The following is a 13686-nucleotide window of genomic DNA, read 5'->3' on the forward strand; positions in this document are numbered from 1 at the left end:
ATCATTGTCCTTTCATCATTGTATCTCCAAACTGCTTGAAATCCATCACTAATCACACCGTCTTTGAAATCACCCCCGCACCAGTACAATCACTGTTATCACCGATACCATGGCGATGAGCATCAGTGTCATTATTGTCCTCCTTATTGTCAACAACATCATCATCGTCGTCTTCATCATCCCTTAAAAAGCACTCGCAGGATTTTGTATCATTTTCTCATCATCATCATCATCATCATCGTCTTCTTCTTCTTCACGGTCGTCACTTAACACTGTCATTGTCGCCGTCATCTTCACCTCTATCTCTCACATCATCACCTTCATCATACCAGTGCAACACCCCCCCCCCCATCCTCACTTTATCATTCTCCACTTGATCACCCTCCTCTTCTTCATCACATCCGTATCTGTCATCATCATTAATGTGACCATCAACCACACGGACGCCATCGTGATCAACATCAGCATCTCCATCATCTACACCTTCGTCACCTTCCTCCTCCTCTTCATGATTATCTTCATCATACAAGTCTAACTGTTGTGATGATCATCTCTCTTACAGCATCATCATCATCTTCATCATTGCATCCCTATCAGCACTTACTTATTAGCATTACGCTCAATACCTTCATCATTATCCTCCTCCTCCTCCTCCTCATCACACCAGTGCAGCAAGGTCTTCAGAATTACTATCAACATTATCATACCACATAACCTTCATCTTTCTCCCCCATCTTCCTCATGCTTCTCATCATCATCATACCAGCGTAATCACTATGATCACGAGGTTAACCACTGACAGATGCAGAAGCAGAACGTGACACATTGTTGCATCATTCGTTACTTCACGTGTCGCACCGTGTAGCACAGGTGGTGGTCGCACTGAGCACACGTCTGTTTTACAGTTTGGGAAATGTATTTCACCGCGCTGACCTGTTGCTCTCGTGTTCTGGAACTTAATTAAATTGCAGCGGTCGTAGCCAATCAGCCACAGGAGGCGTAACGTGTGCCATCCGCTTTCATTCAAGCCTTCGGGCATGCCCGTTGTTGCTTTGTGTAGAGATCCACACACAGCGGCCTCTCCAGTCAGCCACTGACCTTAAATTGTACAATAATGATGCCGAACAACAACTGAGGGTTTGTTTTTTAATGTCCTGCATTAATCCAGAATCATATTGATTTCCATATTACTCAGTAGACTTATCATTAAAACCACACACTATTCAGCACCAGCATCTATTAGCATCATCTTTATTGGTACTATCCACAACATAGCCATCACTATCATCATCATCATCATCATCATCATCATCATCATCATATGCCATAATAACTTTCAAGATGTTATTCTTCATCACCATAACCATTCACCCTGCCATCAGCATCATTATCCTCAGCATCTTTATATCACACTGAATATATATATATACATATATATATATATATATATATATATATATATATATATATATATATATATAAATATATATATATATATATATATATATATATAAATATATATAAATATATAAATATATATATATATATATATATATATATAAATATATATATAAATATATATATATATATATTTATATATATATTTATATATATATATATATATTTATATATATATATATTTATTACTGTATTGCTGACTTGCGCTGCATTTTTTTTAATATAAAACAAAATATAATTCTTATTGTGTTAGAACATTGCTTTTATTTATTGATGAGACAAAGACACATTTCTTGCCCTAGTTTGACATTTCACTTCTATATCATCATTATCTTTAATATAATCAACATCCCATGAAAACAAACCATGGCTGCCATAACCCCGATCATCATCAGTCACCACCGGCATCATTTTCCTCATCAAAGTTTTAATCACTATACTTATGTTCCCCGCTGCTTTCATTATACTCATCATCATCATCATCATCGTCGTCTTTGTAAACATCATTAGCATCATCGTGAAATAAAACAATCATTTTACTCGTGTAAACAAAATGCCAAATATGCATATTTTTTTCGTTAAGATGCCGAGGGTTTCAACAGCATATTAAAAGAAACGCGTGTCGTTCTGTCAAAGCAGAAACACATCAATGTTCTTGATATATTTGTAGACTAACTAAACTAACGACCTCAGGTGTACACAAAGCTCTGGATATAGTTACCTGAACATCCTGAACCTCATCCTGGTGCTTTTGTTCTTTATTACAGATGTCCTAAAACAACCTTTTGTGAAAAGGCCTTTTGTCCCTGGGGCTGTCAGCATCCCAGACAACACCCGGTGAACTATTACAACTGCATTGTATTGAATCTGTACCTGTCCTGAATCTCTAATGTAATAGGTGTGGAGTTTTAATTTATGGGTCTGGAGCTGAGATTGAAAACACATTTCCAGTCCCCGGATCGGATTGAATAACGACAGATTCTATCACCGTCTTTATCATTAACACCTCTGCTGTCATCCTTAATCCATCATCACTAGTGCCATCACCTTCATCGTATCAGGATGATCAATATCATCACCACCGTCATCATCGCGTCCTCCTCTGTCTGCAGGCGCGTCAGCTCTGAGGCCAGTCTTCTAATATCAAGAGCTTTTTTTTTAAAGAATAGAATAAGGACAGGATTAGGCCTGAGGTGAGGATTATTACGCAGGTCAGAGGGAATAAAGGCGTTGAGAAGAAATGACACACACTTATCAATCACAATCAGAGCGCTCAGTTAGTTAAAAGCCAGAGGACCAAGCAGAGAGACTGCTGTTGGTTCTGCTTATTATGTCCCATTAGCATCGTGTAAAATAAGTGCTTTGTTTACAGTGGCCCCCATTCTGCATGAAACCCAAGGTAGCGAGGCGTCCATTGCTGGATGGGCATTAGACGATTCCTCTCTGCCTTGTCTGATGGATTACAATGCACATGATTCACTCGCTCTCTCTTTTGTTTGACTTTCCCACTGTTTGAAAATCTACTGGGGATTTTGTTTTGGACGAAGATGAAAAAGTGGTTTTCATTATTGCTCCAACGCACTCGTGCGAGCGCGAGCCAAGACTCTCGTGATGCTGTTGTGCGGTATGACGAGGAGAAAATGTTTGTAAAAGAAATGCACAAATATTCTCTTTTCGAGGGTGAACTCGGTTTGCCAAATTGTTTCGTAAATAGAAAACAAAAGTATCTAGGCGGTAATCGGCGTGAAGGTTACCCGGGGGTCGGCTCTTCGTTGGGTTTAGTCTCACCTGCAGTGATGCCAAGTGGAAGACGGGGAGAGGAAGCACCCTCACCCCTCCGTCTTCTACTCCTCCACTTTAAATGCCAACGTTTTAAAAGCTGCGAGCGCCAGAGGGCATCTTTAACATTGGGTGGGGCTCCATGCTCAGGCCAGTGTTTCCCCTGTAATGCCAGGCCTTCGACAATCACCTGCTGGGACCGTCCGACCGTGCGCTGATAGATGCTTTCTCTCCATCTACGCTGCTGCGTGTCTGTCTTCATACTTCCAGGAGTCATTTACCTTTCTCTCCACTTATTCTCTCTTTTGCCACCTAATTTCTCTTCGCTCTACATCTCCCTTCTTTCGCTTTGAATCTCTTTCCTCCACCACAAGCGCCCCTCTTTCTTCTCCTCCTTCTTCTTGAAGTGGCCTTGTCTTTGTTACACGTTTGTGTCCTTCATATTCATGCTAACTCGTGCTGTCCTTAATCCTTCACGCAGATCTCTCCATTTCCCTTTCACATTTTTTGTCTCTCAGGGGCCAGTCTGAGGCGTAGCCAGACAGTGGTTTATGTGTTATTATCACTCTCCAGCTGGTCTATGAAGACTGAGCGCCGGGGTCCCACCTGAGTATCAGGCAGACAGAACTGAAAGAGTCCTTTTCTTTCGCTCGGCTAACACAATCAGCACAACCAGCCGGGACCTGAGAAAAAGTATTAGAGGGGAGCAGAAACAAGGATGGAGCAGGAATGACAATACCCATTGTTCGCTATGAATTGAGTGCAGTCTGGCATCTTTCATATTCTGGGCTAGTATCTCACCATTTTGTACTCTCTTATTCATGATTTCATTCTTTCATCCATGTCTGTTTCGTCTTAAAGCCCCCAATCTCCTTGCTCTAACAGTCTCTCTCTCTCTCTCTCTCTCTCTCTCTCTCTCTCTCTATATATATATATATATATATATATATATATATATATATATTAAAACAACAAGTCCTGAGATCTCCCCAGGTTGTTTCAGAGCACTTACATCATCATCACCATCACTGCCATAGTCATTACCATCAACAAACCTCATTAGTGGAAGGTAAGAGCAGAAGCAGCAGCAATGCAGCGTACCATCTTTACTGGTTCTTTAAACTTGCTCCTTTGAAGGAACAATCAAATGTGGAGGGGGGGGGGGGAGTCTGGTAAACATTTTAAAAAATGCATTGCATATTCAGTGCCATGCTGCTGACATTCAAAACACATCATTACACTCCTATGGGCAGATCAAATGAGGATATTTTGCAGCATGCACAGACACTTGGGGCAGGATTGAAATCTGGAGCACATCTGTGTGAAAGATGCATGGGACTGCCGGAAGGTAACCCTAACCCCTACTTCAAAAAATAAATCATTTCTAAAAGACTATGATTGTGATTCCAAGCCAACACCCATTACCTTCGTAATAAATGGAAGGGAAGATATCGCTGTCGCAGAGGAATAACGTCACGGGTCAAGGTATTGTTACCAAATGGTTGCAGAATACACTATGTTCCTTAGAAATACAACATGTAGGAGTGCCCGGGGGGGGGCCATATATACAATGTCCCGGGTTTGATTCTGGCCTTGGAACTTTTGATGAATCGTACTCCTCTCTCTCTCTTCTCTCTCTCTCTCCCCCCTATCCCCCCTGGCCTCTACGCCGTCATGAATCAAGAATCTTGCAAACAAAAGAAGATATGCAGCATTTAAGTCGTGGACCTCTGTCCGCCATCACTTCACGCTCAGCCAAAAGGTCCTTGAAACGGAAACACTTTGTCTCATAAATGTAGCGCTGATAGTGTGCAGGAGTTCTTTCTTTTACATGACTTCCTACCTCCCCGTAGACATCAGCTGATTGGCAGTAAACAGAGGAACAACTAACGCAGCAGTGGCACGAAAACGCTCAAGAAACAAGAAACTGCATGTTCACTGTGATTTCTTTATTTTAATATTAGAGTAGTTGAATAAAACACTGTTTGGGACGAATGATTCGGTTTGTAAAATGACAAACAAATAATACTAATCTTACTTTCAAGTCGACGTCGTCAAACGTGTCTTTTTTTCTTTCTTTTTTTTAACTGATGTCTTGTTGTCGCAGCAGTTTGTCAAAGCACAGGTGTGATTAATCATGTTAACGATGCTGTGCCAGTGAGCCAGCGTGCACAGTGAACCTGGAACACCTGCACGGGATGCTGCCAATCAGCTACACCTGTGTTTGGAAAGCCACTATGTTTGCTGTTAAAAGTGAAAAGCAGCCAATTCTCACATTTGAGAATCCAGAAGCACTGAATGTTTGATAAATGACATAATTAGTGAATTCATGTTCTGTCTATCAACTAATTCTTCTTTCAAGTCCAACACTTTATACCATAAACCTAGAGCATCCTACAAAGGGAAAAGAAAGAAATGTGAGGGCAGTGTGCTTGGGTTTGCAACATGTCAAATATGTTTTTGATCAAAATAGTCATTGTTGGTTTTGCAGACTTTGCAGAATGTGCCAAAACGTTTTGTTTTGTAGCTTCTGTTCGTTCCTTTTTCAATCTTCACTCCACCGTATAACTGCGATGTGTCTTAGCCCTTCTTCAGGAGACCCGCGTCATCACGCTGTACGTTTCCTCTCTCGTTTAATTAAATACAGAATTCTCTTTATACAGCGGAAACGAAACAACACCTCTGTGGTCAAGAATCACACGTGTGTTCCACTTTTTATCTTTCATGCCTCAAACTGAAGGAAATAGCAGTGCATTAAAATCAGCAGACAAACTGTTCCACTCTAATGCCCCTGAATATTTAGATAACCTCCACCTGTCAATCATCGTATTGAATCTGCTGATGACTAAGATCAGCAACACTAGATCTCGTTATGTAACCGTCTCTCCTGCTGAGCCGGGAGAAATCATTTGCCCTGACTTTAATTACTCAGAGTGTCATCTTTAGCTCGACGCGGGAGGCTCTGGACTCCACAGATAACTCTCGAGACTGGCTTCTCTCGACATGAACCACAGCAGTACTGACGTTTTGAACAAACACTCACACTGTCCAATCATGTAGGTCGTAACGAGAACATGTGTGCGGCAGCTCTAAGTGTGTATGCACAGAAAGTGCTTGCCTGAGGCGCCGTATACAGTTCAGGGTCCTGCAGAAGAAAAACATGCTAAGCACATCCCGACGGGACGAGGGAGGGAGGGAGGGAGGGAGAGAAGTCGTGACACAAGAGAAAGGAGATGAGAGAAAGTGGAGAGCTTGATATGGAGACACAAAGACAGACGAAGAAAGGAAGAAGGCTGGAGAGAAAGAGAGGTGGAGTGGGTGGTGGTGGAAGATGGATTTAACCCAGGGGTAGGTTTGAGTCTGACAAACTGTCAGTAACTGAGCGGGGGTGACTACAAGTCTCCATGTAAATTGGATGCAAATCTGTGTGTGTGTGTGTGTGTGTGTGTGTGTGTGTGTGTGTGTGTGTGGCAGGGCTGAGGAAGTGCTAGTGACTACTTGTAACACTATGTGCCACAGGGGACACGACGGAAAGAGAGTTTTTGTGTGTGTGTGGGTTTATGTGCACCGATGTGCGGTGAGCCAATTGTGTGCACAGACAGCGGGGCTGGTGTGCACGTACGTGTGCGTGCATATGCAACTTTCTGTGTGACAGTATATGTATGAGTGTGTGGGTGATCCGTGCATAAGACACTTTTTCCTCAAAGGATGTGTGGGTGCATGTGTGTGTGTGTGTGTGTGTGTGTGTGTGTGTGTGTGTGTGGCTCCAAGGAGATAGCTTCTGTCCCATAGAATGAGAGCGTCGTCAACCATCAGCGCTTCTCCCTGACACGGAGTTCCTCAAAGACACAGAGATGAAGAGAGAGGAGAGAGGAGGAACAAAGGAGAAAAGGAAAATAAAGTCTTTTGAAGGATAAACCACGGGATTAGATAAGGTGCTCCTTCTGGACTGTTGAGCCAGTAAATGTGTGTGTGTGTGTGTGTGTGTGTGTGTGTGTGTGTGTGTGTGTGTGTGTGTGTGTGTGTGTGTGTGCGTGTGTGTGTGGAGGAGAACCCATTGCTCTGAGCACATTAGCTGCTCGGGGTAAATAAAGCCCCTCACCTGCGAGCTTTATAATACGGGCCTGGGAGCCAGAAGGGGGCTCAGTGTGTGTGTGTGCACGTGCACGCTTGTGTGCTAGCCAACAAGAGGAAAAAGGATGGGCTTTCACTCAATAGAGAGTCGGTCTGAGTGTATGTGCATACGAGTGTGTGCGTGTGTCCCATATCTAGCTTCCACTGACTGCGAGAGTGTGCACATGACAGGGAGTAAATAGAAAAATGGAGGCTGCCTAACCTCGTATTCAACGGGCAGCCATTCTGCTTGTATGTGACTGTATGTGTGAGTTTATGACCTACATCGAGCTACCACTGGTGTGTGTGTGTGTGTGTGTGTGTGTGTGTGTGTGTGTGTGTGTGTGTGCTTACATGTGTGTATTCCTTCTCTATCGCTTACTGCATGAGGCATAAATCCATTTATGTGGATCTGGGAGAGTTCTAGTGTTGCGGTATTGTTGTGATAATGTGCGTTATGGTACGTTTGGACTGCGCTGCACCGCGTATCTCACCACGACACCGCGATGGACATCACTGGAGTGTGTGAGTGCTGCTCCCCCGCCGTGTCCAAAAGTGTCCGGAGCTGTTTGAATTGGATTATCTCTTACATTTTCTATTATCCAGCAAGACCTTGAAAGAGATAGGCCTGCTGAGAGCCAGAGCCCTTGACATGAAGGGTTTGGCCAATTTGTAGTATGCCTCCTCTCTCAAGAAGGAACATATCCCTAACTCATTTTATTTATCTCGACTTATCCGGGTTAGTCTCGTCGAGATCAAGGCGCTCTAACAGAACCGCGCAGCACAATTAATTAGCAGGTAAAAAAACAATTAAAACATGTCAGCACGGATGGTGATTAATGCGAGAAAAGCACGCGAGAGAAAAGTAGAGCAAGTAAGAATGATGTTGTCAGAGAGGAAGTAGACAAATATTAATGGAAGTAGCTGAAAGACATCAGCAATATTGGGAAATATGTAGCACCGGTGTCCTCTTATGCCACAGGGTCAATTCTTTAAGGTCAAAGATACGTTAAATGTAAAAAGATCTTAAATAAAAATGTTCTCCAAAGCACCACAGACTTTAATTCACCTTCATTTAATTTGGGTTATTGATAAATACCTTATTGTGCTCCCTATAAAGTAGAGCAAATAGCTTTGTGCTTTACTGTCTTTGACTGCTGTTCAATTCTAGCGGAGATATTAACTGTAAATAAAAATAACACGTGGAAACGGAACGACGTTAGCGCTCAGCTCTGGCCATCTGGAAAATGTAAGTCCGACGTTCACCTTCCTGTTTTTGGTCCTCCCCACTCCTGAGGGGAATATCTTGCCCTTTAGCTTCTTTATACTTGTGCTGCGCAGGTAGCGTGCAGACATATTTTAGATTTGTGTTGAAACAGCTGCCGCTGTATCACTACAAGCGACATGTACATGTAGTGTTTTTTTATCTATTGTTGATATATAATTGGTTATAGCCGCTTTAAGGTTTATGGTTAGTATTTGAAAATGGGTTTTAGGGTATGCACCTCATGTACAATTAACACCCAAATCATCCGTGTAACTCTGGGAGATGATTCGCTGAGGTGATCCATGTTTCAGATGGATTAAGACAAAAGTAACGTTGACGTCGCCGGCCCTTTTTCCCAAAAGTTGCTACATCTCCCTCCACTGTGGTGTGATAGTGTTCCACGTTCCCTTCTTAGGAAACACAGAAAGTTTACGCTGTAAATGTCAAGTCCGTGCTCGTGACCTCGCAGAGAACGTCCTTCTCGAGCTGTTTGGGTCGGAGCAAACTTTTTGATGAACATGAGAAGAGACAACACATCCTGATAGCTCAATACAAGCTGTGTGCTTGATGTCGTGTGATCAATTAAGACACACAGCTGTTCATTTCCCCAGCTGTTTGTGTCATTCCACTGCCTCAGACAATGGCATTCATTATTCTCCCATAGCCTCTGAGCTTCTCATCAGTCATCGGTGCCTAAATAACCAACCAATGTATTAATAGGTGACAAGTAAGAGCTTTTAGAAACCTTTGTGCAGGTGTTGTACTTCACCGGTAAGACATTCACCTACATCAAATGTGTCACGTCGTAGCTTTTATTCGTCCTACCTTGAAGAACAAGCTGCATGAAGACGGATGTCTTTCCAGCACTTTCCACACTTCCTGGTTTCTCTTGGACATGTGATGGAATAATCCAATCAGGTACATTCAGAGGATTGGGGCTGTTTTCAATTGATGGTAAATGATCTAGACTTATATATATATATATATGGTCATTTTGTAAACATTGCTATTATACTTGTGTAATTTGTCATAATACATCGATCACACGGGCCGTGTTTCTGCAGCTCCTGTCATTTTACTTTTGAAACTTTAAGTACTTCTGTGCTTTTACTTTGGTAAGATTTTGAATAAAGGTCTCTAACTTGTAATAATCATTTGTGTTGTATTGGTACTGGATGTTATTTCATCCACGATGCAATTTGTGGAATAATTTACTGTATTTATAATTTGTTTACCAGTATCAGCTCATATTTCTGGCTATGCAATGTTACAGCATTAAGCTTGGGTGAATACAATCTAACTATTATTGCCAACACAACTCAAGTTCTGTACATTTTACATGAGCTGTGGGATGACTCTGGTGTCTGTCTTCTGATCTCTTTTTGCCAGTGGGCTAGTTTCTTCCCCAAAAACACTAACCAAAGTTTAAGAGAGAGAATTATCTTTAGATTAAAGTTGAGCAATGAATGTTGTCAGGAGAAGGTCCTCACAAGTGCAGCGGGACGGAGTTGTGTGTGTGTGTGTGTGTGTGTGTGTGTGTGTGTGTGTGTGCAGAAAAAGGCGCAGCATGAGCAATGACAGTGCCAGAGTCTAACAGGGGGGAACCAACCTCGCCAGTACTCCAGAGCCTAGATTCATTGCTTTAGTAGCAATGCATTTTTGATGTGAACCCTTTCTGCTTCAACTTCTCCTTACGACCCTGACGGAATAACAGCGCCCCCAGCAACCGTCCATATAGCTTAAATTTACCCTGTGACGTGTAGGTGTTTGTGTGTATGTGTGTGTGTGTGTGTGTGTGTGTGTGTGTGTGTGTGTGTGTGTGTGTGTGTGTGAGAGAAAGAAGGAGCACAGGGAGACTAAAAGAAAGACAGAAAGAGAGAGGGAGCGAGCGAGAAAGGGAGAAAATGTTCCCCCTTGCCTGTTAAATATTTGAGAAGCCTTCTGTGGAAAGTGATGCAGTCAGAGACAGACCCGTTAGCTCAGTGTGTGTGTGTGTGTGTGTGTGCGTGCGTGTGTGTGTGTGTGTGTGTGTGTGTGTGTTTGGTTGGTTGATGCAGACAGAAAGACGGGGCCGTTAGTTTGGACTAATTCAGCCGTGAGTGAGCGAGAGGGAGCACTTTCACTGTTTATTTATCTACCTGGGAGAGAGAGGGAGGGTAAAAAAAGAGGAGAGTAAAAAAAGAAGAGGAAGGGGTGAGAGAGAGAGAGAGAGAGAGAGAGAGAGAGAGAGAGAGAGAGAGAGAGAGAGAGAGAGAGAGCGAGAGAGAGAGAGAGAGAGAGAGTGAAAAAAGAGAGAGAGGCTGACCAGGTTGTCACAATCCATTAGACAGACAGACCCAGTGTGCTTTGCCCCATGTCAATGAGGGAGGCCCGGTTAAAGACAACGTGTGTGTGTGTGTGTGTGTGTGTGTGTGTGTGTGTGTGTGTGTGTGTGTGTGTGTGCATGTGTGTGTGCATGTGAGTGTGCTTACGTCTTCCTTTGTGTTTATTTGTTTATGGATGTGGTTTCTGCACAAGTACTTGCAATTGACAGGGAAATAATGTGTACAGGCCTACTGGTACAAGTGGCTGGCATTTGCCGAAAAAAAGGCTTTGAGTGTGTGTGTGTGTGTGTGTGTGTGTGTGTGTGTGTGTGTGTGTGTGTGTGTGTGTGTGTGTGTGTGTGATAGAAAAAATCATAGACAGAGACAGAAATCTCCAGACATTGAAGAGAAGAGGAGGCAGGCTGCCCTCATTGTGTAAGACAAAAGGAGCTCCCTGTTCCACAGAACAAAATATCTAGTGTTCGTGTTCGTGCACACACACACACACACACGCACACACACACACACACACACACACACACACACACACACACAATCACTTGCGCCTGTGTGTGTGTGTGTGTTTGTCTTTCTTGCTCATTTGTAAAAGACATCAATATTGCACAATTCCGCCATTACACTGCTGAAACAGGAAGAAAGAGAATAAAATGTGAAACAGTGTGATGTGTTGAGACAGCGTGAGGCAAAGAAAATGGAAGTTCCTTCTTGGCTCAGCCTGATATGTTTATCATTATTTTGGTAGATAAACAATATTTTCAAAGACACACACACACACACACACACACACACACACACACACACACACACACACACACGCACACACACACACACACACACACACACACACACACACACATGCCTAACTCGCACTAAAACTCACTTGGGGTTGGAGCTGTTCCAGTAGACCGCGTGTCTGTCAAATATGATCTTCTCTTCTGCCCACACGGACACCCAGGACAGGATGGTCAGCAGCACCACCTCCATCACACACCTCTGCCCGAGCTGGCACAACATCATAGACATCCAGGGGGGATCTCTCTCTCTCTCTCTCTCTCTCTCTCTCTCTCTCTCTCTCTCTCTCTGGGATCAGGCTTTCACTGCGCTGCGGCTGCAGAAATCCTCTTCAGATCATTAATGTCCGTCTGCACGTCTTTGGACAAATCGCTTCGGCGGTTCATGGATCGTTAACTGGCTTGATGCGCGTTCCGGTAACCCCAGGGCTGTTTCAAGTCATGCTGAATTGTTGAAATTCACTTTCAAACTTCATCTGCCGCGGACGGAACGGCAGGATTGACATGTTATTTATAAGCGCGTCGTCGGCGGGATGCTGCGAGTGCGTCTCCTCTGCAAGGTCCGAAACTTTTCTCCCATTACGCGCAGAGATAGATGCGCCACCTGGATTAAATCCCCCTTTCTTCTCCAAAAATCACAATTAATTGCACTCCAGAATTCATCCTAGGTTTGTTATTCTATCAGTGATATCGTTTCTCATCAGCAGACACAAGACAACATCAGCATCAGCCGTCATATTTATTTACCCAGATATGTGTCTGGCGCACGCTTTGTTCCGTTCCTCTCACACCGTAAATCTCTCCACAGCCTCAAACTGCGTCCACTTGACCTTTTTCCTCTTATTGCAGTTCAAAGAAATACATCCCAGGTAGACGAGCGCGCTCCTTTCCGTTATTTTCAGTCCAAACTTATCACACAAAAAAAAACTGCGAGACAGAGCATCCTCCTCACACACACAAACACACACCACTGGCTCTTACAGCATCTCAACTTGGTGATCCCTCCGCTGTCACTGGCTCTAATCCAATGTCCAGTCGCGGTGCGCCTTCACTTTCTGTGCGTCACGCTGAGCGGCGCAGCCAGCAGGGAGCCGTTGATGATCACAGCTTTAATCCGAACACGCTCCCCATGCAACCTCCACCTATGGCGGCAACAACACTCACCGGCACCCTGATTCGGTGTAAGTAACCCCCACATCCCCCCCACACTCCCCCCCCCCCCCCTCTCTCTCTCTCTCTCCATCTCGCGCTCGCTTTTTTCTCTGCGCGGGCGGGGTCTGTGTAGCCGTGCCGTGCCGCGCTCCCTCTGGAGGCTCGGGGCTGGCTGACTCACTGCGTCCAAGTGATACACCACCGGGGATGTTTAGAGGAAAAGCCTCAATTAAACACTTGTTTTTTATGTGACAAACTTATCTGACCCTTAAAGTATGACATGATGTATTTATTTAGGTGCAAACAGATGAGTGAAGATGATATATTGTATAGTTTCCAGAGAGAGACTGTTTAGACTGTCTTTGTTTTTACATGTTTACTTGTGAGAGTTATTAATCACCACTACCCCCCCATCTGTGTGACTGAAGGCAATTTATTTGCATTGCAGCTGGACATGTAAAGCCGCCATAAAGTTCACTACGTGTTTGAAAGCTGCGGCCTGATGGATGGGCTCAGGGAGAGGGAGAAACAGGGCGTCTGATGGATCACTGGAACAGTGGAGTCATTTTCCATCAGTGTCCATTAGGCCCAAAGGGCAAGCGAAGGCAGCACCGAGTCTAAAACCTGTGAGCCATAAACCTCCAGATAGCTCTGTCTGACAGAGCCCTGCTGCCTCTGCCCCGCGTGCTGCGCGCAGAGCTCCTCTGCAGAAGAAGATCCATCTTAGATGTTTAGTCTCAGCGTCGACGAAGGGAGATCTAGTAACTACATTGTAGCAGCAGACTGAAATGCAATGCATAGA

At 43.9% G+C, this 13686-nt stretch overlaps 1 protein-coding gene across 2 annotated transcripts in view; it reads right to left on the reverse strand.

The window, feature by feature from the left end:
* The window catches only part of efna2a (ephrin-A2a), a 65687-nt gene extending 53053 nt beyond the window's left edge, over positions 1–12634 (reverse strand). For both annotated transcript variants that reach the window (XM_029460656.1, XM_029460653.1), the window contains exon 1: positions 11822–12634. In XM_029460656.1, coding sequence (XP_029316516.1) covers positions 11822–11964 — 143 coding nt within the window. In that variant the 5' untranslated portion in view covers positions 11965–12634. The remainder of the gene's footprint in view (positions 1–11821) is intronic.
* Positions 12635–13686: the final 1052 nt, after the last annotated feature.

Source organism: Cottoperca gobio, chromosome 22 (genome assembly GCF_900634415.1).
Source record: "Cottoperca gobio chromosome 22, fCotGob3.1, whole genome shotgun sequence".
Lineage (NCBI taxonomy): Eukaryota > Metazoa > Chordata > Actinopteri > Perciformes > Bovichtidae > Cottoperca > Cottoperca gobio.